The sequence below is a fragment of the Onychomys torridus genome, chromosome 11 (genome assembly GCF_903995425.1).
Source record: "Onychomys torridus chromosome 11, mOncTor1.1, whole genome shotgun sequence".
Lineage (NCBI taxonomy): Eukaryota > Metazoa > Chordata > Mammalia > Rodentia > Cricetidae > Onychomys > Onychomys torridus.
The window spans coordinates 56,593,751-56,619,842 of NC_050453.1; the positions used below are offsets into that span (position 1 = coordinate 56,593,751).

The window sequence follows — 26,092 nt, forward strand, 5'->3', positions numbered from 1 at the left end:
AGGCTCCTGTGGTTACAGAGAAGGCAAGCAAGCAAAGAGCCTCCCAGGAAGACTTCTGGAGCTTGTGAGCTTTCCAACAGTATGAGGAAAATTAGGGAGGGAAAGAGGGATGAGACAGACAGATGAGGGGGCGGAGAGAGAGTGTTGGTTCTGAGGCTCAAACCCAGTGTGTGTGTGTGTGTGTGTGTGTGTGTGTGTGTGTGTGTGTGTGTGTGTGTGTGTGAGTGTGTGAGAGAGAGGGGGGGGGAGAGAGAAGCACAATGGGAAATACAACCTAGAGCCTCACACATGCTCTGCCATTAAGCTCCACCCCCCAGGATTGAAAAGGATATTTGTTACTCTGCATCTGCTTCTAACACCTACTCTACCATTAAATATATTAGCCAAGTGATAAATAGATGACTATGCACAATGAGAAAGAACTATTGTATCTCTAGCCTAAAAGCTGAGCAAAATTAGTTAGCCAGGCCCCAGATGCAGAGCGCTCTTCCTCACCACATTCCTAGTCTGACCCACACCCTCTCCACAACTCAATTTCCTCTCCTCAGTGTGGGCTAGCGACAGTGACTTTCTAAGTCACTAATCTCTTTTTTAGACCACTTTCTACCCAGTAGCTCAAGGGATAGGAAAAACCCTAAGAACTTTCTCTAAGGATGCTAAAAACTTCCTAGAGAGCAAAAGCTGGAGAAGAGGACTAGACCAACAATAATTAATTTAATGTGTGCTGCATGCCAATGGTAAGGAGACAGTTGATGCATTGATGAAAAGGGGAAGGCTCTATTGAGTCTAAGAGTCGAGCAGTATTCTAGAGAAAACTAATATATTAAAGTCCAAGGGGGGGGGGGTGGGGAAGGAGTTCCTCCTTCCTCATTTCTGCAGCCTAATGTAGGCAGGGACAACTTTAGAGGACAGCATGTGTTTTCCTATGGGGCTAGATGGTTTTTTGAGGCAAGAGTTGACTGCGTAGCCCAGGCTGACCTTTAGGTACAGTACATATGTATATGTGTATCTCTGTATGTCGGGACAGCCTGTTTATGTTTACCCTTTTTAGAATTTACTGGCTACCCCACCTTGAGGAAGTCATCCTACCTTTCAAGTGTCAGTTTCTCTGCCTGTCTGATGGGACCCACTGTGGCACCCACATGAGAAAACTGCAATAGAAAAGACAGGAAATAGTTGTGTAGTACTGGAATAAAAAAGTTAGTCCTGGAAACCAGGTTGACATGGAGACACAGTGACCTATTCCCATGAATGGTCTAGCGTGTGAACTTTCACACCCAAGATAGAAGACTGGTTGCAGGATGCATTGTATCAAGGTTGTGCTGATGCCCTGCGGAAGAAGTTAAGCCACATTGTATCAATAAAGCATGCAGAGCTCTCTACGGCTGCATGGTGGGCACCCACCTATAGGTACAGAAGATGCTTTTTCATTTGGGTAAAAGGTATTTCTGATTGAGTAATAAATGGAGGGCAGTTGAAGCTTCAAAAGGACTATTAGACACCGCCCTGCAGTGAGTCGTGATAAGAGAGGCCCTTCCTCCATCTGCTTGATAATGGCAGGAACTGTTCTTTGATGGGCTTTGCACTGGGTAGTGCTGCGGGCAAGCCCACAGCACAGTCAGGTGCACTGTAGGAACCTCAGAAGAGAAAGAAGGAAGAGCGATCAGGACACGTACGCCGAAACAAGCCCTCGCCTCCCCAAGCTGCTTTTGCTCATGGCATTTCATCACAGGAGCAGAAACTCTTAACGAAGATGAATACCAAAGCCAAAGTCTTGACACAAAGAGAACCCTAGACAGTAATTTCCTATTCCCTTGAAACACAGGTGTGGTGGCTATAAATATGGCGGCCCTCTAGTCAGGGATACAGGACCCCAGCTGCTCTGGGGCCTGATGTTCTCCCTTTCCTCTACTGTTTGTGGAGTGCTGTAATGAACTAGCAGAGGAGGAAGAAGAGACTGCATTGAGTTTTTAAAATGAGGAACACTCTGAGGATGCAGCTTAGAGGGCAGTGTTTGCCTAAAAATGTGTGAGGCCCTGAGCTCAATCCCTAGAACCACAAAGAAAAAGAAGGGAAAGAGGGAAGAACATGAAGACAGAAAGTGGCAAAGTAGTAAGGTGTCCCCAGAAAACTATCTGGAAGCCTGAAAATAATACAGGTAAGATAGCACAGCTTCGACCTCAAGCCTGGGGGACAGCCGGCTGTCTCCGGCCCCCTGTGTCCAAGCTGCTAGTACTTGCTCTGTGGTCTACACATACGTGTTTAAAATGAACACTAACCAGTTTGGTATCACATTTTATATTTATGTTTTCTTTCTCTCTCTCTCTCTCATTTAAATACAGGGTCTCACTCTGTAGCCCGTCCTGGTCTAGTATTTGTTGTGTAGATCAGGCTGGTCTGGAACTCAGACATCCTCCTGCCTCAAGGTGTGCACCAGCATGCTTAGCTACTTGTGCGTTTTCATCCAGCATTGATATATAAGTGCAGATTAAATTACTCTGAGGCCAAAAGGGAAGGTAATTATCATTAATATTCAGTGTTGTCAAATAATTTATTTAGCTAGTATCTTATTTATGGCATTCCTTTTTCATCCAGTATTTTAAAGGTATACACACACATTAGTGTGTATACCTGTGTATGCATCAAATAACAACAGAGTACTCTGATACAAGGTCAGATTTTGGTATCTGCATATTGTACTGAATAAACAGCCACTGTAAGGTCACCCTAAGGGAAGGGTCTACTGTCAACTTCGTACCTTCTGTTATTGTGCACCATATTAAAATGACAACAACCTTACAATATCCAAGTCATCAAAATTTTGGACATTAGAACTAAAAGCAATTTAGCTTAAATTATCTCTGTATCTTCAGGATGAGTGAAATTTATCCGGAGGGGACACTGGCTTAGAACATTCTTCAATCTCCCCCTCGCATTTAATGGCATAAAGATTACCCATAAGAGGGCAATCAATTAATTTTACTAAGTACATAAAAGACAAGGCCAGCTGCTCCTGAAATGAGCACAAACTCTGCATCCAACAATGAAAATATAATTATGTTTGCAATAAAATGTAAGGAAGTTGCAGGTCTGTGATTTATCAGAAATGAAGCACCGCTCTCCTTCAGAGCTGTGCAATTTGATAAATTATCCTTGGAAGAAATGTTGTCAGAGCCCCCATTTAATAAGCATGTTGGAGCTTTCAAATTAGCATGTAAATAAATGTATGGCTATAAAGGTTGAGATGCCAATTGATTTCTTGAGGTATATCTTACTAAAGGTCTCTCATTTAATAGATAGATATTCCTGGAACCTCCTGAGATTCCGTTGATGTGGCGTGTTATGCTATTCAAACTTTCTATCATAGACCTGTTGAAAGTTCACGCACACCTCACCTTAACAGTAAAATTAATAAAGACTCTGCATTTGCATTTTATTTTAATACAGCCTTCCGAATCAGGGCTTAATCAGTGACTTGTACTTGTGTGTTTTAAGCAGCATCCACAGTGTATTCAGTTGGCTCCAAGCTTCAGTTAGTATTGTTCTTACTGTGATTATCTCTTCCTGGCCACAGACGTGATTGGCAGCTTTTCTAGCTCAACTGCCTTATTTAACGATGATGACCCTAAGGGCTGGAGATGGTGTCCGACTTTCCAACTCTCTTTGTTTGTAAGGGTCATTATTGAACCCATGTCATCTGTGTTTGTCTCCAGCTTCTTCCATCCTCTTCATCTCATTGGGCATTCTTGCTGTCAGTCACCCAACTGGCCCTTTTGCCCCAGAAGAATTTCTTACACACTGAGGAATCTTACCTGAAAATGCCTAAGACTAGAGTGCTTTAGATTTTAAGTGCCAGAGAGTTACATAGAGAGCACAAGATCTCTAAGGGATAGACCCAGGTCTAAATACGCAATTCATTTGTTTCATATACACCTTACATACATAGCCCAGAGATGATTTTGTCCAGTTCTTTTCAATGACTTCATGTAACACAGAACTTGTCACTTGGAGTTGTCCTGTTGGTGCTCGGAAAGTTTTAGAACTGAGGGCATTTCGTATGGCAGGGTTTTGTTCTGTTCGTCCTCTCCTCTCCTCTCCTCCCTTCCCCTTCCCTCCCCTCCCCTCCTCTCCTCTCTCTCTCTCTCTGCCAGAGTCTCATGTAGCCCAGAGTGGTCTCAACTTTGATAAATAGCCAAGGCTGGCCTTGAGCTAGCCTTCAAATTTGAGGTTTAAGGATATGAACCACCAGACTTGAATAGCCATCTGGGTTTTGTGTTTAGGATGTCAAGCCTGTGTTATACCAGTAGCAAACTTACTGGCATTGCCCTTTGTTTGACTGTGGAGGTTTACTGTCTCATTAAGTAGGCCTGGTTGGTCTAGAACTCACTGTATAGTTCAGGCTGGCCCCCATCGTGCAGCAGTCTTCTGGTCTCTGCTCCCTAATCATGGCAGGTTAGTTTTTGTCAATGTGACACAGACTAGACCCACCTCTCATTGGCCCGGGGTATTTTTTTTTTTTTTTGATTGATGATTGATAGAGAAAAGCCCAGACCACTGAGGCCAGTGCTACCCCAATCAGGTGGTCCTGGGTTGTGTAAGCAAGCTTGGTGAGTAAATGGCAGTGTCCCTTCCAGGTCTCTGCTTTGGTTCCTGCCTTGGCTTTTCCTCCATGATGAACTGTAACCTATAATCCAAATAAACTCTTCCCTAGGGTGTGAGTGGTGGGGTTACAAGTGTATGTGCTGTCGCACCTACCCTTTGAAATCAGGTCTGTCTTGATGTGGAAGGTTCCCCTTTCAGAAAAGTGCAAAGGGCCGACTGGATGTCACTCACTGTCTTCTGTCCAGATCCCCCTGTTCGTCTCCTGCCGCCTACAGATGGACCTTTCCACGCATTCCTGAACCAGAACCTGAAGGAGCTCATAGAATGTCTGACATTGAAATTGTATGGGCGATGCCAGCCCAGGGGTGTGTGCAGAGCAGTGGGTGGCACAGGGTGTGAAGCAAGAGCTTCCCTGGACTGTACATCAGTGGTGCCTTTTTCATGCACAGTTGACTCTGTGAACTGATTGACACCTTTTGGGGTGGGCGGTGGGGGTTGTCTTTCCACTGACTCATAATTTTCGTACTCTTGAAAAAGATTTCTTTACACCCAGTATTCTCTAGTTAAAGCCGAAAATTCAACTCATCATATTTACACAATAAAAAAAAAAATCCATTCTGCCTTGTTTTTAATTGCAAATTCCGCTCAAGGGACTAGTTCTCGTGCGTAGGAGGCTGCCCCGTGCCTTCTCCTAGCGAAGCAAGTGCAGTCAATTATGGTAATGAAATGTCAATAAATATAAAAATTTAATACAGTCTGCTCTGGGTGAGTGGCAGATGAGGACTTGCCTCCCAGACAAATTTGCTGCTCCTGCAAAAATTAAATGCACCTGAAAGAGTGTCTGGTTGCTTGAGAATTCTCCAGAAAAACAGGGCTGGGAATGCCAGGTACCATGTGGGTCTTCCCATGCTGGGAATTGGGGAGCAAAGCGTGGACTACCGTGGATAGCCATGCCAACCTCTTATCATAAATTGAACTTCTTATGTCCCCGTGAATGATAAAGATGGGTGCCTCTCAATGTATCTTACAAAATAAAAATAGAAATAAGACTTTGGGGGGTTTGTTTTCCACATCAAGAAATTATTCTGCATAAAAATTAGGACATGCGTCAAGGGGAGTGGTGGTGATCAATCTGATAGAATCTAATGTAATAGTTTCAAACTAACTACTTCATGTCAGCTTCTAAGGAGAGTGGCAAAGCTAACATAGTTTTAGAGTCAAGCATGGAGACGCTGCACTGGGAAGGGTAAAGCAGGAGGGTGATGAGTTCAAGGCCAGCTTGGGCTACATAGTGAAGCTCACCACAATTCAATACTTTAATCTCCGCAAGCAGCCTTGCACCATGATTGTATTAAGATGTTTCACAATGCCAGCTAAGATGTATCTCCACCATTACTTTCCTGATATATTGGTTAATGTTATTGTCTACATGTAGAATTATTATGTGGCTCATTTTCGCAGGTAGTATATTTTTCTTTGACATTATCCTTGAGAATTAAAAATAATGGCCTTGCATGGAAATATTTTCACTGCAGAAACACAGGATTAGGTACTTGTAAAATGTAGGCAATGAAAAACTAGTCTCTATGAAAGTCATCGACATGGTTGGTTTTTTATCAGAATAATTGTGATACATTTTACAGAAAGTATCTCCAAAACTGCTTTCTAGAGTGAAGCTCTCCCTAGTGCTGGTAGGCTGCTGTCAGCTTGAGTCACCTATAAGAAATGGAATGTTACTTGAGGAATGGCCTCCATCAGACTAGCCTGTGGCCTCCCTCTGTGTTAGAAATCTATACTGCGACCTGATTTTTCCGACAGTTGTCGTAATCTCCAGGGAACTCAGTGTTGCTAGCCCTGTCGGTTGTCACAGCTGGGATCCTGTGTTACAGGTTGACTACTCCAGCATCGCCTCACAAGCCGGAGTCACACTCACCAACCTCCTGAGCCATTCACAGGAGCTAGTCCTGAGACTTCGTTCTCTACAGTTTGATCATCGAGAGTTTGTATGTCTCAAGTTCCTAGTGCTGTTCAGCTTAGGTAAGTAACATTTTTTGTTTCTCCATAGTCCATTCAACCAAACACTGTTCTCAGATGCCCAACACTAGGTGTCTTGGTGCTACAAAGATAACGCAATTCCTTCTGGGAAATGAAATCTTTAGACATGGACATGCTTTTACAAGGATTTCTACATGATTCTTAACACATGAGCTGGGGTGCAGAACAGGAGTTGTTCAGCGCTATGGGTTCCTCCCTGATGGACAGGAGAGCAATGGATGGATACCATGACAGGCCGCAGTGGAGACGTAGGAAGGAGTCGCTTTACCAAGTGGAGCCATCTTTCTGCTATTCGTATTTGAAATTTTTCCCTGTCTGTCCTGCCTTCTAACTTCTGCTTTTAGCCTTCTAAAATGGGGGAGTAATTAAAAGCCTGCTTTTTACATTTCTATCAGGATTAGCTGAAGAATGTTTATAACAAGATGCGCCACTCTGCATGTATAAAGGATAGTGGTTGTCAGGGGGAAAGATGCTTCTTTCACAAGGGTCTGGAGGAGAAAGATAACTAAGGAAGATAGATTAGCTAAATCAAGGTTCTCAGTGAGCCAGTTGAGAAAAATCGCCCCTGCTTGGAATAAAAAAAGGATTAAGGAGATGGATTTTTATTGACTTCAAAGGAACAGATTTCTCTGCCTGTCCCTTACTTGATTTCTGTATTTTGTTGGCCTAACAAAGCCAACTTAAATAAACTTTTTGCCAAGTCCATTCATTCCTCATTGGCAGAAGGCTGAGGGAGGCAACTTCCCTTGACCGAAAATAATGGCAGAAATCAGATTTACCAACATGTGTTTTTTCTTTAGTCTTCAGTTATAGGAGAGTTGTGAATTCATACCCAAAGAAATAAAACAATAAAACAAACTCCAAAGTGAAACAGATGTGTCTGCTCTCCAAATTGCGCCCCTTGGTTTCAGAATTCCTCCTGACAGTGCCTTACAACTGTTGCTAATAAAGGGGTGGCTTGAGGTCTCAGGACCAGATTTCATTTTCCTCATGTAGTCCATGTTGAAAACAAAAAGAGCATTTTTTTTTTTTTTTTTTTTTTTTTGGAAAGTGTGAGGAATACAGCAAAAAGAAATGTCAGTGTAAATGTAAAGAGACAATAGTGTTTTTTGGATGGTGTGTTCAAAGGTTGACAGTGCCAGGAATGGGCCCTGAGTGGTTTCTCCATCAACCACAACAAACAGGGAAGTTCTATTCCAGGAAGCCTGAGTCTATTATTTGAGAACAGAGTGTGGATCACCAAACATAAGATATCACAGGCCTGCTTGCTGTGACCTCACAGATTATTCTGGTTTATGCCAAGACCTTGGTGTTTTCAACTGGTGGGAAATATGGGAATGTGTATGTGAGTGATTTTACAGCTTCTTCTTGGCAGAATATTAAGATCTCCACTCAGTGGTAGTTTGAATGAGGAGAATGAGATTATATGTGATGATGTATGTGGCACACACTTTTAATCCAAGCACTTTTGGAGGTAGAGGCCGGAGGATCTCTGTGAAGTCAAAGCCACTCTCTGGTCTACATAGTGAATTCCAGAACAATCAGGGCTACATAGAGAAAATTGGTCCCAAATAAACAAAACAAAACAAAAAACCCATGAATTATCTTTACTTTTCCTGACTTAAACTTTCTTTTACATCTATTTATTTTGTTTCCTAAGTGTTCTGCCTACATGTATGTATGTGCACAGGTGCATGCCTGATGCCCAGGCAGGTCAGAAGAGGGCATCCAGTCCTCTGGAACTGGAGTTACAGCTGATTATGAGCTGGCATGTGGGTGCTGGGAATTGAACCCCGGTCCTCTGGAAGAGAAACAAGTGCTCTTAACCACTGAACCACCTTTCTAGCCCTGGGTTTCATTACTTTTATCTTACCTTCATTGTTCTCCAAATCACTGTATTTTCTGCCAGTCCCCAGGAGGCAGGTGGATCTTACTACCTTTGACCTTTGACCCTTACGAATGATCCTCTGAACCACTTCCTTGTCCAGTGGCTGCTAGGGAAGTACACGGCACTGAGGATGAGCCAGCCTAAGTTATCTGCTGGAGACTTGTCTACTTACTGCCCAAGGAAGAAAGGGAAACTAAAGCCTTTTGATCCCAGGTATAATAAGTTTAGGTCAAGAGTTCATTTTTAAAGAAGTAGTAAAAATGTAATAATTCAGGTGGTTTCCAGTTTATGAGTGGAAACCTTTCTTCATTAATTTTTCCCCAAGGAAACAATAGATAATCTTTTTTCTCTCCAACTCTATTGAGTTATGTAGCTAATGAACTTTAGATCCTAAGTAACTGTTTCATCAGTGACTGAGAAGGAAATCTCCTGGGCCACTTTGAAACGCCAGTCTGTTGCCCAGGCCAGGCCCTCACTCCTCAAACCCTCAGCAACCTTGAGCCCTCTGCACCTGAACCAAATACATCCAGACCTCTACTCTGCTCTGTTGTTGGTTGTTTTTGCTCTTTTGGGGAGCCTGCCACCCACCTCCCAAATAAATCACAGAGGCTTATTCTTATTTATAAATGCCCAGTCTTAGCTTTGCTTGTTTCTTGCCAGCTTTTCTTAATTTTAAATGATCCCATCTACCTTTTGCCTCTGGGCTTTTTCCTTTTCTTCTGTATATCTTACTTTTACTCTTACTCTGTGGCTGACTGTGTGGCTGTGTGGCTGTGTGGCTGGTCCCTGAAGTCCTCCTCCTTCCTCTCTCGATCCTTGACCTTTCTTCTTGCTCCTCCCAGATTTCTCCTATTTATTCTCTCTGCCTGCCAGCCCCGCCTGTCCTTTCTCCTGCCTTGCTATTGGCTGTTCAGCTCTTTATTAGACCATCGGTTATTTTATAGACGGGCACAGTAACACAGCTTCACAGAGTTAAACAAATGCAACATAAAGGAATGCAACACATCTTTGCATCATTAAAGCAAATGTTCCACAGCATAAACAGATGTAACACATCTTAAAACCATATCCCTACACCACTGCTCAGCATTGCCCCTCACTCATCCCGACAAACATGGAGGCTGCCGTAGAGTGAATGAAGGCCGGAGGCTGTGATGAGAGGTGGTTGCATCCTCATTCTCCCATGAGAAATGACGTTGCCCTTCCCCAAGAGAGTCAGTGAGAGAAGATGGAGTGTGATCTCAAGCACGTACAGCACTTTGAGCCCAAAGAGCCGTTCTGAAGTTCAAAGGCAAGATGAGTTGAAGGAACAGGGAGGGGCGAAGCAGGAGACAGGGTTGGAATGGTAGGCAATAGCCTGGCCTTAGGACAGGAGGACCGGCCTTGGTCCACCAATAATTCTGAGGCAACACTGGGGATGGAGTGGAATTGGAGATGCCATGACTCATTCTGAAGGCACCTGGGAAGCACAGCCAGGGTCTGTTATGTGAGAGCAGGCTGGCCAACTGGTATCATGTGACCCTGTGCATGGAAAATAGTGATTTTCCTATTTCAAGGGGGTCTGAAAGAGAGTCAAGACATGAACCAAGGGGAGGCTGCCAAGCCCAGACAGACCCATGAGGACCTCATTTTTTGGTACTTAGCCAGGAAAGTCTGGAGGAACAGTAGTTGACAAGTTTAGTCAAAGCAGGTTCCAGGAACAGCCACCGCCTCTTACTAGTCACTCACTAAATGCCTGGACTAAATAAAAAAAGCACACTTGACTAAAGGTTTTCAGGGCTACTGATTGAATCCACAAAGAGACACACAACAGTTGGTTTAGCTGCTCAAGAAAGGAAGTAAAAATGCAAACTGCCAAGTCTCTCAGTATTTCTTGGTATGTGACCTATGCTAAACTGTAAAGATCAATCACTGCTAGTTGTTACGTGTTCCTAAAATTCTGCTAAATTTGCCCTGGACAGTGTGCAGGGTCCTGGGGCCCAGTACCACGTGACCTAGTTATGGTAAAAACACACCTGTGATCCTGGCACTAGGAAGGCAGAGTCAGCCGTTCAAGGTCATTCTCAGCTACATGTCAAAGTCAGCCTGGGATAAATGAGACCTAATCTCAAACTACACATCTGCTAAATTACCAAACTATCACATTTTATTGCCTAACCAGGTGATGTGTGCTCATTGATATTCTTATAGCAGATAGGCATTGTGAGTTGTCTAGTTATTTTCACGTTTATTTAACCAGCTTATACTCCCACTACTTCCTACAAGGAGTTAAAGTGGCTGGTAACACTTCCTGTGTGCCATCAGTGCAGAAGTAACTGTTACAGAGGAAGAAGTGGAATGTTACATCCTCACCATCATTAGGGACACAGTTTAGATGAGGAAGATTCCCACAGACTGTAGTCTGAAAATGAGGGCACAGCTGGAGAGCGCTTGGTTGCCTTTTAAGGATCCTGAGTAATGTCATCCATGTTAGAGTCCATGAGGAATATTAATATGGTTTAAGTGCCCAGTGCAGCAAGTCACTGAAATGTTCCAGCTAAGATGCTACTTTGGCTCGGAGATTTTCTTTGCCTGGAGCCTGGATGGCGGGCTGCTGCTGAGCCTTTGCTGTATCCCAGGTGAAAAAAGAAAGACCTAGTACTCTATTGTATTTCATCCCTGAGTGAGTACCTCTGGTTTCTTGCCCTCTCCTCTGATCACTAGTTCTCAAAGTCCTTGTGATATTTCTTTATCTCCCATTACAGTTGTTTTCCTTGAGGGGAAATAGCCAGATCGAAGCAGTGGCTAACTGTTGTCCCAAGTCTAAGTACAGAGTAGCCCACAAAAGGGATAGGCCTTCTTTTCAGTCACTTCTGTGTGGTAGAGTCCTTAAAATCCTTCTAAATGTTTGCTTTACATACAGGCTTCAAGGACACAGAAGGGACCTACGAAATGTTTACTGATAAAATACATGAATAAATAGACATAGTTTGTTTGAAACTCAAAGCCTTTGCCAAAGTAATAGTTTAGCCAAAAGGCTGCATATCACACAAACCTCTCTTGAAAATTCAACTGTTTGGTCTATTAGTTTCCATTCTCCAAGTTTATGAGAGGAGGTGTTATTGACCAGCTCTTTTGGACACCTAACTTGCAGGAAGATTGAAAGGAAGATTGACGGCTGAAATCTGGGACTTTGTGGACATCTGTTCCAATTAGTGACTTTCAGGCCAGGTTAGGAAACTGTAGGGAAGGAATCTCTATGGTTCCTCCCTGGTGCTGATGGAATGCTACATCCAGTAAGATGGATGAGAACATCCTGTCTTCATTCATCATCCGTTCTAGCTCTTCACTTCATCCCAAATTCCAGTTGTTGACTATGGTACCTGACTGTCTATCACACACCACCTAAGAGTCATCTATGGAGGCAACAACCCTAGACAAGATGGGTTGGGTGGTCTCTGGGTTCGTGTAGAAAAGTCACAGTACTTTAGCTGCCTTCACCAGGGTCCTCTCTGTGGACCATCGACGGAGGTGCAAAGGGCCCATGCGAGAACCGAGTTCTCTGTAGAGTGGTTCACCCCAGCCCAGGTCTGTCCTGATGATTCTGAACACTGCTTCTTTATCTTGGAAGAGTACTCACCGCATGCATTCGCTGTAGGATCAGAGAATAAATTTGGTAGGACTTTATCAAAATGAACCTTGAGATAGTGAAGGATCTTTAAGAAAAACAAACCTGAGGCATTGTACAGCGAGCAGAGCTTTTTTTTTTGGTCCTTGTCAGCTGTGGCTCCTTTGAACTGCTCCAGTCCAGACAAAGGCTGCTGTATGGTGACGCCAGGACCTCTTATCTGCCCGGTCAGTGCGCCAAAAAGTCATACATAGTATATGTTTTGCATCTGTACTCTACATGACAGATAGGGGGTTTTAATCAATATTTATTGCCTTTCCTCCCAATCTCTGCATTTGGAAAAAAAATGCAATAGGAAATGAGATAATAGTCAAAAATATAATTAAAAAAGCAGAAACACAAGCTTTGGAGATAGATAGCTTAGAAGGTCGAGCCCATGGAGAAATACTAGAGGATTCGGCATGTTTTGTTTTAGGAAATAAGGATATGTTTGTACATTATGAATGCAGTTATTATAAGGAAAGTGATGGAGACTAGAGAGCCCCTTTAAGAAGAAAACTTAGTTGAGTCATCAATATTGCAGCATTAGGAGACTGAAATACCACAATGAGTGAGCCACACAAGAAAGGGGAGAGGTCTTTAACACCTTCAGTGCTGTTAAAAGTAAGTAGCTTCACATGAGTCCATAACTTGGTATCTTTTGATGTGTTTTTTGTTTTTTGTTCTTGTTCTTGTTGTTTCTGGTTATTTTTCTTCTTTCTTTCCCCAGCCCTCTTTCCCCCAGACAGGGTTTCTCTGTGTAGCCCTGGTTGTCCTGGAACTCCCTCTGTAGACCAAGGCTGGCCTCAAACTCAGAGCTCCACCTGCCTCTGCCTCCCAAGTGCTGAGATGAAAGATTTTTGTTCTTTTGAACCAGGGTCTCACTATGTAGCTCTGGCTGCTCTACAACTTCCTCTGTAGACAAGGCTGGCCTCAAACTTAGAGATCCACCTGCCTCTGCCTCCCAGGTACTGGGATTAAAAGCACATCCAGCTAAGTTAACATCTACTTTACTGGAGAAAGGGACCTGAGTGAACACCATACTCTGGTTTTGTATGTAAAGAAAGGAAACTAGATGATTTACTCAATGTTTTCGCGTGGTGCCAATGAATGTTCCTCTGCTCTGTGCAGCTGGCCTCTTTAGAAATATTGGAACCCATCATCACTGCCTTCATGTAATGATGAGATTTATACGGGCAAAACAGAAATAGGACAATTAATTGAAAAGTGTAGTCTAGAAGAAAATCCTTGGAGACCAGGAGGGACCTACTCCATATAAATCTGCTACCTCTATCGTAGATCTTATGTTTGGATGGATGAAACCCTTTGGTGATAAGCATTAGTTGACTGAACCTGGGGATTCTGTCCTTAAGAGAGGCTGCTAACAACTATACTAAGGAGTTTGGTGGTAACAACATGCTGTTGACATTGTATTAGTAAGTATCATCACACAGTGTTTACTGTCTGAACAGTGTGTGTGTGTGTGTGATTTAGCCTTTGGTTAGTTTCCAATTGTCTTCATTTTCCAGGGTGTGTGTGTGTGTGTGTGTGTGAGTGTGTGTGTGTGAGTGTGTGTGTGTGTGTTTTGAGTTTCAGCCTCTGATGCTTCCACATTGATAAAGACCTTGCCCTTGGCTCACTCACTTTATCTTTGTCTCTATGCAACCAGTAAAAGACACTGAGAGCTTTCTCCAAGCAGTGAATCACAGTGACGTGGGGGATGGGAGTGGGGTGAGGGGTGGGCACTGGCCTCTGCGCCTAAGCCAGTCAGGGCCTTCGTACAAGAGTCAAAGAATGCCATACAACCTGCCTTGACAGGAGTGTGTGCTGCTGAGGATGCGTGTTTCACTTGGAAAGAGAAGACTTTATAAATGGGCGATGTCACTATTAATCCCCCCTCTCCTCAGACACAGCAGGGACTTACTGAAGAGTAAACCTTTGATCATTAAATGTGGTTTAAAAAGGTTCCTGCCATTTCTTGGGCCCTCAGGCGAGCCTCCTTTTCGCCTGTCTGTGGTACTTGTGTTTAAACCAGGACTCCTCCCGTTCATGCCAAAAGGGAAACTATGAAGTTCTTTCCAAAGCTGCCAACAGGTCTTGTGTGAGAAAGTCTTCAATGCCCACAGTGCTTTCACAGTGGCTGGCTCCTGCTAGGCCAGGGCTCATCTTGTGCAGTTATAGGTACACCCTGGCGGCATCAACTGCAATGCCATGAGCTAATTCAAGCCCAGATGTCAGCAAGACATTGGAGTGTAAATCCGAGAGGAAAGAGCTTGGCAGGCCGCCTGGTGACTGGCCGGTCATGGGTTGTCTGGTTGGGAGAGGAAGCGTGGCTCTGGCCTGAGCCTCTGCTCATGCCTGATCTTCCTGAGTTGCAAGGTTCCAGGAGGGACATGTAGGGGCCACAGTCGTGTGGTGTCTTGGTGCTTCTTTGCTCAGCATTAGGATCAGCTTCCAGGCATCTTATACACATTGTTGGGGAAGGATGTACCCCGGGTGTTATAAGAAGAGTAACTTCTCTCATGAACCCCTCTAGAAGAGGACCGCCCCACATCTTGTTGGGTTTGGGAGGAGTCCTTTCTCTGTCATCAAGCAAAGTGTCCCCATCGTGTCTTAAGGAGAGCAACAAAAGCAGTGGAAAGAAGAAATTTCCCCTTTGCTCTTTTGCAACACTAAATCAGTCAGTGAAATAGGCTCCAATCCAGCCGGGGAATTTGACCCCATTGATCAGGCTCTTGTGTTTGCAGTTCTAGTGCAAAAGACATGATTCCTTCCATTTGTAAAGCCAAGGAGGGGACACCCAGGGGACCATTTGCTGGAAGGCGGATCCAGAAAGGGCAGGAACAGTCCTGTTCTCATCCTTTGTTGAGGGTTTGCTCCAGAAGTGCTATAAGAATGTTCAAGCATTAGCTGGATGGATGGCTTGGCAGGTAAAGGTATCTGCCACCAAGTCTAATGATCTGAGTTCAATTCCCTAGCACCCACTTGGTGGAAAGAGAGAAATGATTCATTCTCATTCTCTCTCTCTCTCTCTCTCTCTCTCTCTCTCTCTCTCTCTCTCACACACACACACACACACACACACACACACACACACACACACACACACACACTTTCAAAGGGGTGAAAACTAGTAAAGATCCACTTAGGCACTGCAGTTTAAGGCTGAATATTAAGATAAGCTACGTGTTCCATGAAACCTGTTAAAAGGTCTTTTAATCTTCCCATTCTGTGGTAAGTTGCTGCCCTTTCACAGGCTGGCATGCTGTTTGCTGTATCAAGACCTTCCTCTAAATCCTCCCAGAACACACCCGCCATTGATGCTGTCCATTCATCTCACGTACATCGGTCAAATGGTTTCTCGTGAAGTCAGATAAGCAAAGGAAATGTCCCTAGGTTCACTGTACACTTAACATGCTCAGTTTTTACCTTTTCAGCTATGACATTCTAATTTAGTAAAACACTCACTAGACACTTGTCAAATGGCCGTGCATATCTTCATACTCTCGCCCTGTTGAGGTATCTGCAGCTGAGGGAATGCCAGCAAATAGGCACTTCCAAAAATTTATGTAATCATTTGAAATTCAGAACGGATTGATTAGCATTCAGGAGATGCCACAGTTCAATATTTATACCATAGAGCTTTGGCAGAGGCAAATAATGGTACATAAAGCTGCTGCTTGCCTTAATTGAATGTAGTATAATAGGTGTTGTGTGTGGGTTTTTTTTGTTTGTTTTTTAATTCCCCTCTCAGTGAGCAAAGCAGTTTAGCCATGACCAGATATAATTCATTTTGGAGTTCTAAGTTGGAGCTTAATCAATATGTATTTACCGCCACTGAAGAAGCGATTATTATTTGTTATCTGTTGGCACAAGAATGTAATTGCCCAAGTAGCATTCATTTCAGTATATTTCTGAGTAGATTATGCTTTGAAAATATTTAGTATATTTGAGTTGTTAGTGCAATGCTGGCGTTTTGCGAACTACTGCTATTTTTAGTGGGATGGTTTTTCAGAGACTTGGCGTGGCAGGTTGAGCCTAACCAGAAAGGCCAATAAAGGGGGAAAAGCACTCTGCTTCTGGCCTTTCTTCCTGCTTTGTCATACCAACTGCTCTGCTCACCTGTCAGAGGAAGTGTAGACCACAGTCCTGCGTAGAAGTGGGGAATGGGCATCAGGGTCATCACAGATCAGCACGCCAGTGAGCCCCGGACCCAAGCATCTGGGTGCAAAGAATGGGGCAAATCGGTGCCTCACCTCTGAGCCATTTGTTGAAGTTTCCTCTTGGTTTACTGATATAGGAGTCCAAACTTGTGTCCTGACAGTGTTTGGTTAAGAGGTTAAATTCCAGACGGACCGCATACAAGCCAGGAGGCAAGAATGAATAAATAAGAAAGTAAGGGACACTTCATCATTTTAAAACTCTGAAGTCCACAAGATGTACTGAATGCCTACCATTGCAGGACTTACCATGTTAGGCAGTGGAGGATGTGGCAGCTTTTCTAGGAAAAGCCTCACCTGCTGTAGACCTGCTCTTCAGATCTTGGGGACACCCTTCCAAATAAGGCATAGTGAAGCAAGCAAGTAGTTCAAAATCCACATAGCATCTGCACCGCTCACCCACCTTTGGCCCCTTCCTAATACATAGCTTTTCCCACTGAACCAAGGCATGCCCCACCCACCATGTATTGCTCGTGACAAGGCCTTTGCCAGCTCTCTTACTGTGGAAACTGAGAAAGGACACCCCACCCCTACCTCCGGGAGCTCACCAATCCCTCAGCCATGTGGATTTTGAGCATCTTCTGTCTCGGGTTTAGACAGGTGGAATTCTAGAACAGGAGCTTAGAACATGTAGCGTAAGAAACCTATGATGCTGTCAAGTCATATCGGAACAAGGACCTTGAGGCTGACAGAGGCCATGTGACCTGACCCCATCTCTGTAGAGTCAGGATCAGAAGCAAACTCCACCTCAGGAAAGGAGCACAACAGAATGGCAGCAGTCGGGAAAGGCTGCTCTTGTGTAGAACCTAGATTACATTGTATTTATTTACTGGGGGCTAAATAAATCGCCGCTCTCCACATCGCCGCTCTGTACCACATACAGGCAAGTCCTGTGATTGGGCCCTGAAATAATAGTGCTTTAAGGAGGTAGTAAGAAAGGGAGGAGGCATTCTTAACTAGTTCTTACCAGTTGGGGGAGATGGGGGCAGGGCTAGCTTGATGGTAAGATCTGCATGCTTGAATTTGGACTCTTTTTCTGCAGTATTTTGGGGAATGATCTCAGTGTCCATATTTGTAAATTCAAAACAATCCAGATCTACCTAAAGCATCGTGAAGATAAATACTAGTTATGAAGAATTTAGCAAAATGTCTGGAAATCATGTCAACAAATAATTGTTTCTAAAACTATCTGTATTCCCATTAGTGAAAGTCTCTAAGCAAAAGCTGCTTATTGGGAAATGCCTTTCAGGTATAGTCTTTGATATACAGATATATGGACAAAGGACTTTCTCCTGCCAACATTGGGCGTTTGTGTGTTATTATTGTTTTGGTTTTTCAAGATAGGGGCTTCTCTGTGTAGTCCTGGCTGTCTTGGAACTCTCTGTAGACCAGGCTGACCTTGAACTCAGAGATCCACCTGCCTCTTCCTCTCTATTACTGGGATTAAAGGTGCATGCCACCACTGCCCGCCCATAGCTGGTTTGCCAACTTTGTTCCAAGCCCCAGCTCTAACTGATTCTATCCACTAACCAGAGGCATTATTCTAACTTTTAATATTCTGACATTTGTCAGCTTTAGCAAACTCCAACCATTTCCTTCTCCTCCATCTATCATACATCCCCAAAGCAAACTGAACCCAAACAGCGAAGTTAGGCTTCTTCCCACTTGGGGCCAGAGCCTCAGTGATGACCTGCTAGCATACAGGCCGACCAGGCAGTTCTTCTGTTCTGCCCTTCAGGGTTCCACAAATGTACATGCTCGTTAGATCACGTGAGCAGCCCAGGACAGCTACAGTTCTCCAGATCTACTACTGGTGGATAGGAGAGTCTCTAAGTCTAGTGATTACCTGGAAATTACCCGTCTCAAGTGCAGAAAAAAAAAAAAAAAAGTGATGGCTTCACTTAGGAAGCTTGTGTCATTAAGAAAGTAAGTCCTAAATAATTTATATTTTTAAGGAATTGTTACAATTTGAGGACCAAAACCTGTTAGAAAAATTAGCTTTGTTCTTGAACAAAGTTTAAGAAAAAAAAAAAATTAAAACCAGCCAGCAGACTGTCCGTCAGTACTATGTTCAATAGCTGTCCAATAATAACATCAAAAGTTTCCTTTTACTCATATTGCTAGCCTCGAATTCAAGGGACTAAGTAGAGTCAGGAATAGAGAGTCGGACATGAGTTTATAAGCCAGGCCCACTGGCACAGCTCTATAATCCCAGCCTGGAGTACATGAGGCAATGCTACTCAGTGAATCAATAAGCAAACAAACTTGTTTTCATTTATTTTTATGGTCAGAGACATGAACTTCAAAATCCAAGATCTTGGCCCTGCCACCTAGAAGCCGAGCAAGTGGGAAACAGGAAGGTGGGGCTGTTTATTCTCACCCAGTGGCCCTGGGAGTCATCCTGAGTGACAGCTTCCTTAGCTATCAAACTTCAGACGGTGGCATCTAGGCTCCAGGCTGTGTGGGTATAAGACTCATCCTTCACTCATTTCTTCCTCTGACTGTGTGTTGTTTCTCTGACAGTGCTCCATTGATCATTTTCTACTGTAAAGGTTTCACGGGTCCCACAGCTCTAGAGTACCAGCTCAGTTCTCATTCTGTATTTCAATCATCACTCCTAGAATGCCATTCATGAGAGAAAGAATGCTTGCTTGCTTAGTCGGTGTGTTCGTTTATGACTGCCCGGCTCACTGTCGTCTGTGATCCGTGTAGTTTACATGCGTTGGTTCTTTCTGGGCGTCACCGCAAGTTCTGTTCCTATGCTATCTATCCTTAGGTCTAGCAACCATGTAAAAATCACGCAGGCAGTAAGGAACATAACTGAGCTCTGCACACTAGAGACCAAAGGCCAGATTTTCTGCACGACTTCCAACTGTTTTTCTTGCTAATTAATTATGGAAACTACAAGGCAATCTCTACATTTGTCAATGACAACGATGGATTACTCATTCTAAGTAGACCAGTTAGGAGCCTGGAGGAAATCAAATCCTTCTAGACATCCCTTGAAAGCTGCAGCCAAGTATGGGACCAACAACTTGCCTTTACCCATATCCCACTGCAGCCTGGCAGCTTTCAGCCAGAGCTGTTCTGTTTCCCAATCCGGGGGGGTGGGGGTCGGGGGGGGGGGGGATGGCATCACTAGTGTGATCACTACAAAAACAGAAGCACTTTAGAAATTACAGCCTATGGATGTTTTACGCTGGCCAGCTGCGTCTGTGCAGATTTTTTTTTAAAAAATATGAAGAAGCACCTGGGAACCACGATCCCATCATGATGGCTCTTTATGGTGAGCAGAAGGATCTGTGGTCACAGGTTCTAGGCCTGGATTCACAGCAGATTCTGGCTTTCCTAATGAATGGTGGTCAAAATATGGATCGCTCTTCATCAAAAACTTGAACCAGAAAATAAAAGAAAGCCAGGAAGGAGTTTTAGTAATTAGCGATTTCTCCTAAAATTAAGAGAAAATAACCTGTTGTTGTTGGCCACAAGGAAGTCTGAGATAAATGGAATAACCACATGTGCTGGCCTCTGTCCAGGGCAGTGCCTATCAGTGGACCTGGAGCCCCTGGATACTGTAACAGTATTATTTCTAATTATAACTTCAAGGAAATTCCTCTCTCAATGAGGGGGCTGCAGTAGCTTATTCTTGTCTTACAAAAGAATACGGCTTTTAGCATTTAAAAACATCTTGGTTTGCCCTCGTTGCTCTGGGTTATATTTTCCAGATTTCTGTTTTGATTTGGGAATCTTTGGAATTCCTGGGAAACCTGAGTCACCTGTTACCACCATTCATATTCTCCCATTGTTGGAAAACTCCCCGAGTCAGTGATTCGCTGTCCAGTTCATGGATGTTGAAAAAGTTTGAGACTAGATTATTGTACAATTATTTTCATATCTATAAATTTCTAACTTATTCTCCTATACAATTTGGGTGTGACAAACGACTTTCTAATACAGTAAGAGTTCCGGTTACTGCGTATCATGATCAACACCATCATTTATTACAGTTCATTAGAGTAAGTTGCCACTATTTAGAATTTGTACTTTTGATTAGCAATGCCTTTGAAGATCATTCTACCCGTTTCTTTAAACTGTCAGCTCATGTCATTAGCCTACTGGGAAATATGCTTTCCTTATTCCTTCCTTATTCAGGGCCCCTACCCTTTCTTCTATGGGTAGATGGATGGGTAGATTCTTTTTCTTTCACAGAAGTGGCCATAGTCATCAATATTTTCCCGTGTGATTTTGGTGTTTGTGTTTTCTTTAGGAAATTTCTTCTTAACTTTTAAAATGTGTGTGTATATAAATGTGAGTGTATAGTTATTTATTTATTACAATGTGACCCTTCTTTGTGTTATCTTCTAATTAATGAGTAACCATCTAGCTAAGCATTGCCTTATTATTTGAAATGGATTTCCTGTAGTTTACTTTGGACTGATGTGAACACCACAGTCTAAAACCGAAGATAAATATCTTGATATATTTAGACCTTTAAAACACTCAGATTTTATTATTTTTGTGTCTAGTGCATGAGTTTTTATTTCCCTTAAAAGTAGTTAATTGTGCTGGGCGGTGGTGGCGCACATCTTTAGTCCCAGCACTCGGGGGCAGAGGCAGGTGGATCTCTGTGAGTTCGAGGCTAACCTGGTCTATAAAATGAGTTCTAAGAAAGGCGCAAAGCTACACAGAGAAATCCTGTCTCGAAAAACCAAAAAAAAAAAAAAAAGTTTTGGGGTTGGGGATTTAGCTCAGTGGTAGATCACTTGCCTAGCAAGCACAAGGCCCTGGGTTCGATCCTCAGCTCTGAAAAAAAAAAAAAGTTAATTGTTCCAATATTACTTATGAATAAATTTTCTCATTTTTAATGCTTTTATATAGTCAATGTTGTATGCGTGCATATAGGTCTCTTTCTGAAATTTTTATCTTATATCATTGACTTTTTTGGTTACTTCAAAGCAAATACGTGTTTTAATCCTTCTTACAGAAATCTTTATAATCTATTTCTTTTTCTTTTTGTTTTTTGAGATGGGGTCTTTACACAGCCTTGGCTATTCTAGAAGTTACTATGTAGACCAGGCCAGGCTCAATCTAACTCAGAGAGATCCATCTGCCTCTACCTCCGCTGGGCTGGGATTTTAAAGTGTGCACCACTGTGCCTAGCTCCTCATAGTGAAACCTGATGACTGGTTAGTTAATTGGTCTTATTTTAAAAATAGTCTTAATTGTTCTTAGACTTCTGCTATTCCATATGAATTGTAGGTTTGAGTTGTTATATGGTAGGATTTTGGTTGGAATTGAGTTCTGTTTAAAGATTGATTTGGGGGAAGGTTTTGAATTCACAGAACTGGGTCCTTCCCATTCATGAACATGGTTTACCTTTTCTTCAGTTGGTGGGGGTCTGTTGAGAGCCTTCAGGGAAGCTGTGTCATTTTCTCCACAGATATACTCTGTCTTGTCTTCTCAGGCTTTTCTGGCTACTTTATATATATAACTTGTTATTACAATGCAATCCTTTTCCTTGACATTGTCTCATTAGTTAATATCCATGTACTGAATATTTTAAGTGAATAACTGCCTAATAAACCACCAGATTCCTTTATGACTTTTCTGTCATTTCACCAAATGGTCTTTCCCCCATACTGCTTACGTTACTTTGTTGACTAGATGATGGTAAGTTACCATCAACTTAGAACTGTGATAACAATCCATCTCTTGTAATTCTATCTTTCCTTTCCTTTCCTTTCCTTCCCTTCCCTTCCCTTTCCCTTCCCTTCCCTTCCCTTCCCTTCCCTTCCCTTCCCTTCCCTTCCCTTCCCTTTCCCTTCCCCTTCCCCTTTCCCCTTCCCTTTCCCTTCCCCTTCCCCTTCCCCTTCCCCCTTTCCTTTCTTTGAGCTGAGGACTGAGCCCAGGGCCTTGTGCTTGCTAAGGAAGTGCTCTACCACTGAGCTAAATCCCCAACCCCTACATCTCTTGTCATTCTAAAGTCTTAAAAGTTACTAGAGAAGTTTTGTTGACCTTGAAGATACACAGCTGTTTTTTTTTTCCTTCTTTGCCTTCTTCTGTTTCAGAAGATTTCCCTCTTTATTAGTTTGTTCTCACTCTAGCTTCTTGAGTTGAACACTCTCTTCATCTGCTTTTAGCAATACATTTTTATTTTTCTGAAAAGAATCGGAGTTCGAAAATCACCTCTTGGCACAACCATCGTGGTATCTTCAGCATCCATGGCTTCAGGGAGTCTAGAAGGTCATGCTTGTCAATCTTCGGAACTCTAGGGGGCGCCACTCAAACAAGAGTCCATGACAGGGCCTTGTGTGGCGCACAACCTGAGAGTGGCCCTCTTTGTGACTCTGTCGTCTCCTCCAAATACCTTCCTTATATTTCTATTGTGTTCTCTTGTGGCTATAAAAATCAGTGGTTTCTCTAGCAGCGAGCTTTCAAATTCCCAGATATGAGTTTGACTGTTTTCATTTCTTGATTGTAGACTTTGAGCTACATGTCATGGAGACGTCCTTTGTAATGTGGTATTTAATTTCTGGAAGTTTGGCTTATGTAATACAATATATTTGTCAAGTGTCAAATTTTATTCACTTTCATCATTCTGATCATTTTGATGCATTTTCTTAGTAAACTCTTACTGTTATAAAAGAACAGTTTTATGTAAGTTTTTTTTTTTTTAATATGGGGAGGTACATATGAGTGCAGGTACCTGGGAAGGACACAGGCATAGGATCCCCTGCAGCTGGATTTATAGGCGCTTAAAAGTCACCTGATGTGGATTCTGGGAACTGAATTCACATCCATATACGATGGCTGAGCCATCTCCCCAGCCCTACATAATTTTTTTTTTTAATTTCGAGATTTCGTACATGAATACAATGTTTTTATCATCTTCCCTGCCCCAGTCACCTCTACCTCATGTCAGCTCTACCTCATCATGTTTTCCCCATCCCAGATTCTTCTTATTTTCCTTTTAGTCCTCTCCTCTTACAATCTGCTTTGTCTGACTTTAAGAAAGTTGTATTATCTTTTTAAAATCACCATTGCTGTTTCCCTATTTAGTTTCAACTGCTTAGCTGGTGTAGTAGGATTTCCTGTGCTTCTGTGACGTGTGGCTTCCTGGGAAGCACTATGTGGATGCACTTCATTTGTTTAGTCTCTTTTCAACTTTTCATTTCAGGTTTGATAGAAGTCCGGGAGAAAACACTCACCCAGGAGGTGCTACATACTTTCTTCCATTTTTCCCTAGCAAAACTCCTTGTTCTGTGATATGAATCAGAACAGTAGTGTTGGCTCAGTCCAATGAGTGTGTACAGTGGGAGTGTGTACAGTGACTACATTTATGTTTCACCAGTTTTCCACACACCTAATTCTGTGTGCATCATACAGTTCCGACAGAGAAATTTTGCTCTGCGCTCTGGCAAACCATCTTCCTGTTTGACCCGTGAAATGGACTCTAGTTTGCCTTTCCAAATTCACTCGGCACTGCCCTCTCTCTCCTCAGGCTCCACCCCCAGCAAACATGACAATTGGGGGAGTTTCTGCCAAGTCTCCAAACCTCGGAGTTGCTTTTCGTTTGGCCTTCTAGAAATATCTTGCCTTTCCTATCCCCATGACTTGTGAAATTCCTGTTGCTACAACTGCAATAGTCCTGGTAGCCCCTCAGACTATTGTCCAAGGACCTGCCGGTGTTGGCTTTATCCAGTCTTCACGAGAAGCCCAGATTCCTGGGACTAGTAAATGGGAATGTCAATGGCTGGGGCCCAGGAATCTGAATTTTTATGACCTATTAAGAACTCTCCATCATCCAGTGTCTGAACAGAAACTCCTAAATGTTGTTGCTCCTCAGGAGTCAATTAAGGGTGAAAGGTTTTGTTAATAATTCCCAGATTTAAAGCAGAATGTTTGGGGTAATAATTAATAATGTCCATATTTTCAATTGCTTCTCTGGGGCAACTGAGGCTGGTGGTCCACTTTCTCCTGCATAAGAAGTATACTAGACTACACAGATGTCTTCAGGTAGTATCCTCTCACACATAAACCAAGAGCCTACAGATACAAGTCCTCGTGTGTAGCTTTCCAAGTGTTTTGATGGCCCAGATAGCAAAGGGAACTGGAAGAACTGCCATCACAGATTGCCACACAGATGTCTTCTCTGCTCTAACATTTAAGCACAAGAAAGTCTTAACCTTCAAAGGAGATACATTTATAGGATAATTATACTAAATAAACTACAGTATATAAATTATTCCCAGAGCTTCATTTTCAAATGCAACTTTATTCTTCAAAATGTTCACTTGTAAAAATTTATTGGTGACTAGCTGCCCCAGCTGGTAAGGATGCCTGCTGCCAAGCCTGAGGACATGAGTTCAAACCCTGGGACACACATGATGGAGAGGACCAACTCCTATAAATTGTCCCCTGACCTCCACATGGCATGCACACACCACACACATCATACATAACGTGTGTATATATACAAAATTAAGTAAAATGTAAAATAAATAAAGTGATTGCTAAATATGAAAAACCACTTCATACAAGATACCAGATTACTAGCAAATTTTCTAAATGTCATCTAGGATTCTTACAGTCTTAAACACACACACACACACACACACACACACACACACACACACACACACTCCAGCCCAGGGCCTTGTGCATGCCAGGTAAGCACTCCATCACTGTGCTATTCCTGCAGCCTGGAAGCCATCGTTGCTCTCGTCATTGGTTTATCAAGATTTCCCCTAAGTGAAGTGAACCTGACCTGTCTTGAGCACTCCAAGCAGAAAGAGCAGCAGTGGAGCCTGCTGCTCTGTGATAAATTTCTATTTTACGAAGGCTGTTTTCCTTGTGGATGACTTTCTCTTGGTGTCTTTCATTGGCTCAGGGAATAATCTACAAAAAGGAAGTGACAATTGATCTCGGGGATACAGTGACAGGGTCTGTGTCCTCTGGGCATCTTCTGTCCTCTCCTTCCATCTCCCCTAGCTGCACTTCTTAGTACTGCGTGTTTCCAGCCCTTATCAGGAGGGTTGATAGAGGAACAAGGTTAGGCACAGCCAGGGATGGGCTGATCGGGTTCTTCCCTAACCCCACCCACTGCTGTCCCAAAGATCAGTGAGCTGTAACTTCAGAATTGGTTCCTGGGGCCCTCTGACTATGGCATGGCTCTTTCACTTACATTATAGATAATTAATACATAAATATGCAATATAAAAATAAAAAATAATAACATAAATATATATATTTTAAAAAGGTCTTTTTATTGTGCTTGTGACCCAGTAAGTGTATCCATCAGCCACTGACTCATGGCAAGTTAAAAGCACGCAACAGCTGTTGTCACATCTGTCTGGTCACCCACAACACACACCGAAGTGCAATAGAGGAGGGAATGGAGGCCCCTGAGCGCTTCACCCTGGCAGCTCTGAGCCAGGCAATAGCATAATCACTCTTGTCACTGCAAAGAGCATACATCCCAGAGCTCCTCCTTGCCAGAGCTGCCCTGTGTGTCTTAGCACAGCACTGACCATGCAGCTTGGGATACTAATTCCCGCGGCCTATGAAGCCCGAGCCTGTATTGTGAGCTCCTGGCCATCGCTTAGGGCCCACCTGTTGATTCTTCACAGGTATCCACTTGACTCACCTTGGGGCTTCCTCTCCCCCTCCTCCATTTAGCAC

General features: G+C 43.2%; 1 protein-coding gene across 1 annotated transcript in view; it reads left to right on the plus strand.

Moving 5' to 3' along the window:
- Window positions 1–26,092, plus strand: part of Nr5a2 (nuclear receptor subfamily 5 group A member 2) — a 108,630-nt gene that overhangs the window by 58,118 nt on the left and 24,420 nt on the right. Inside the window, exon 6 of the mRNA XM_036202470.1 lies at window positions 6,492–6,639. Coding sequence (XP_036058363.1) covers window positions 6,492–6,639 — 148 coding nt within the window. The remainder of the gene's footprint in view (window positions 1–6,491; window positions 6,640–26,092) is intronic.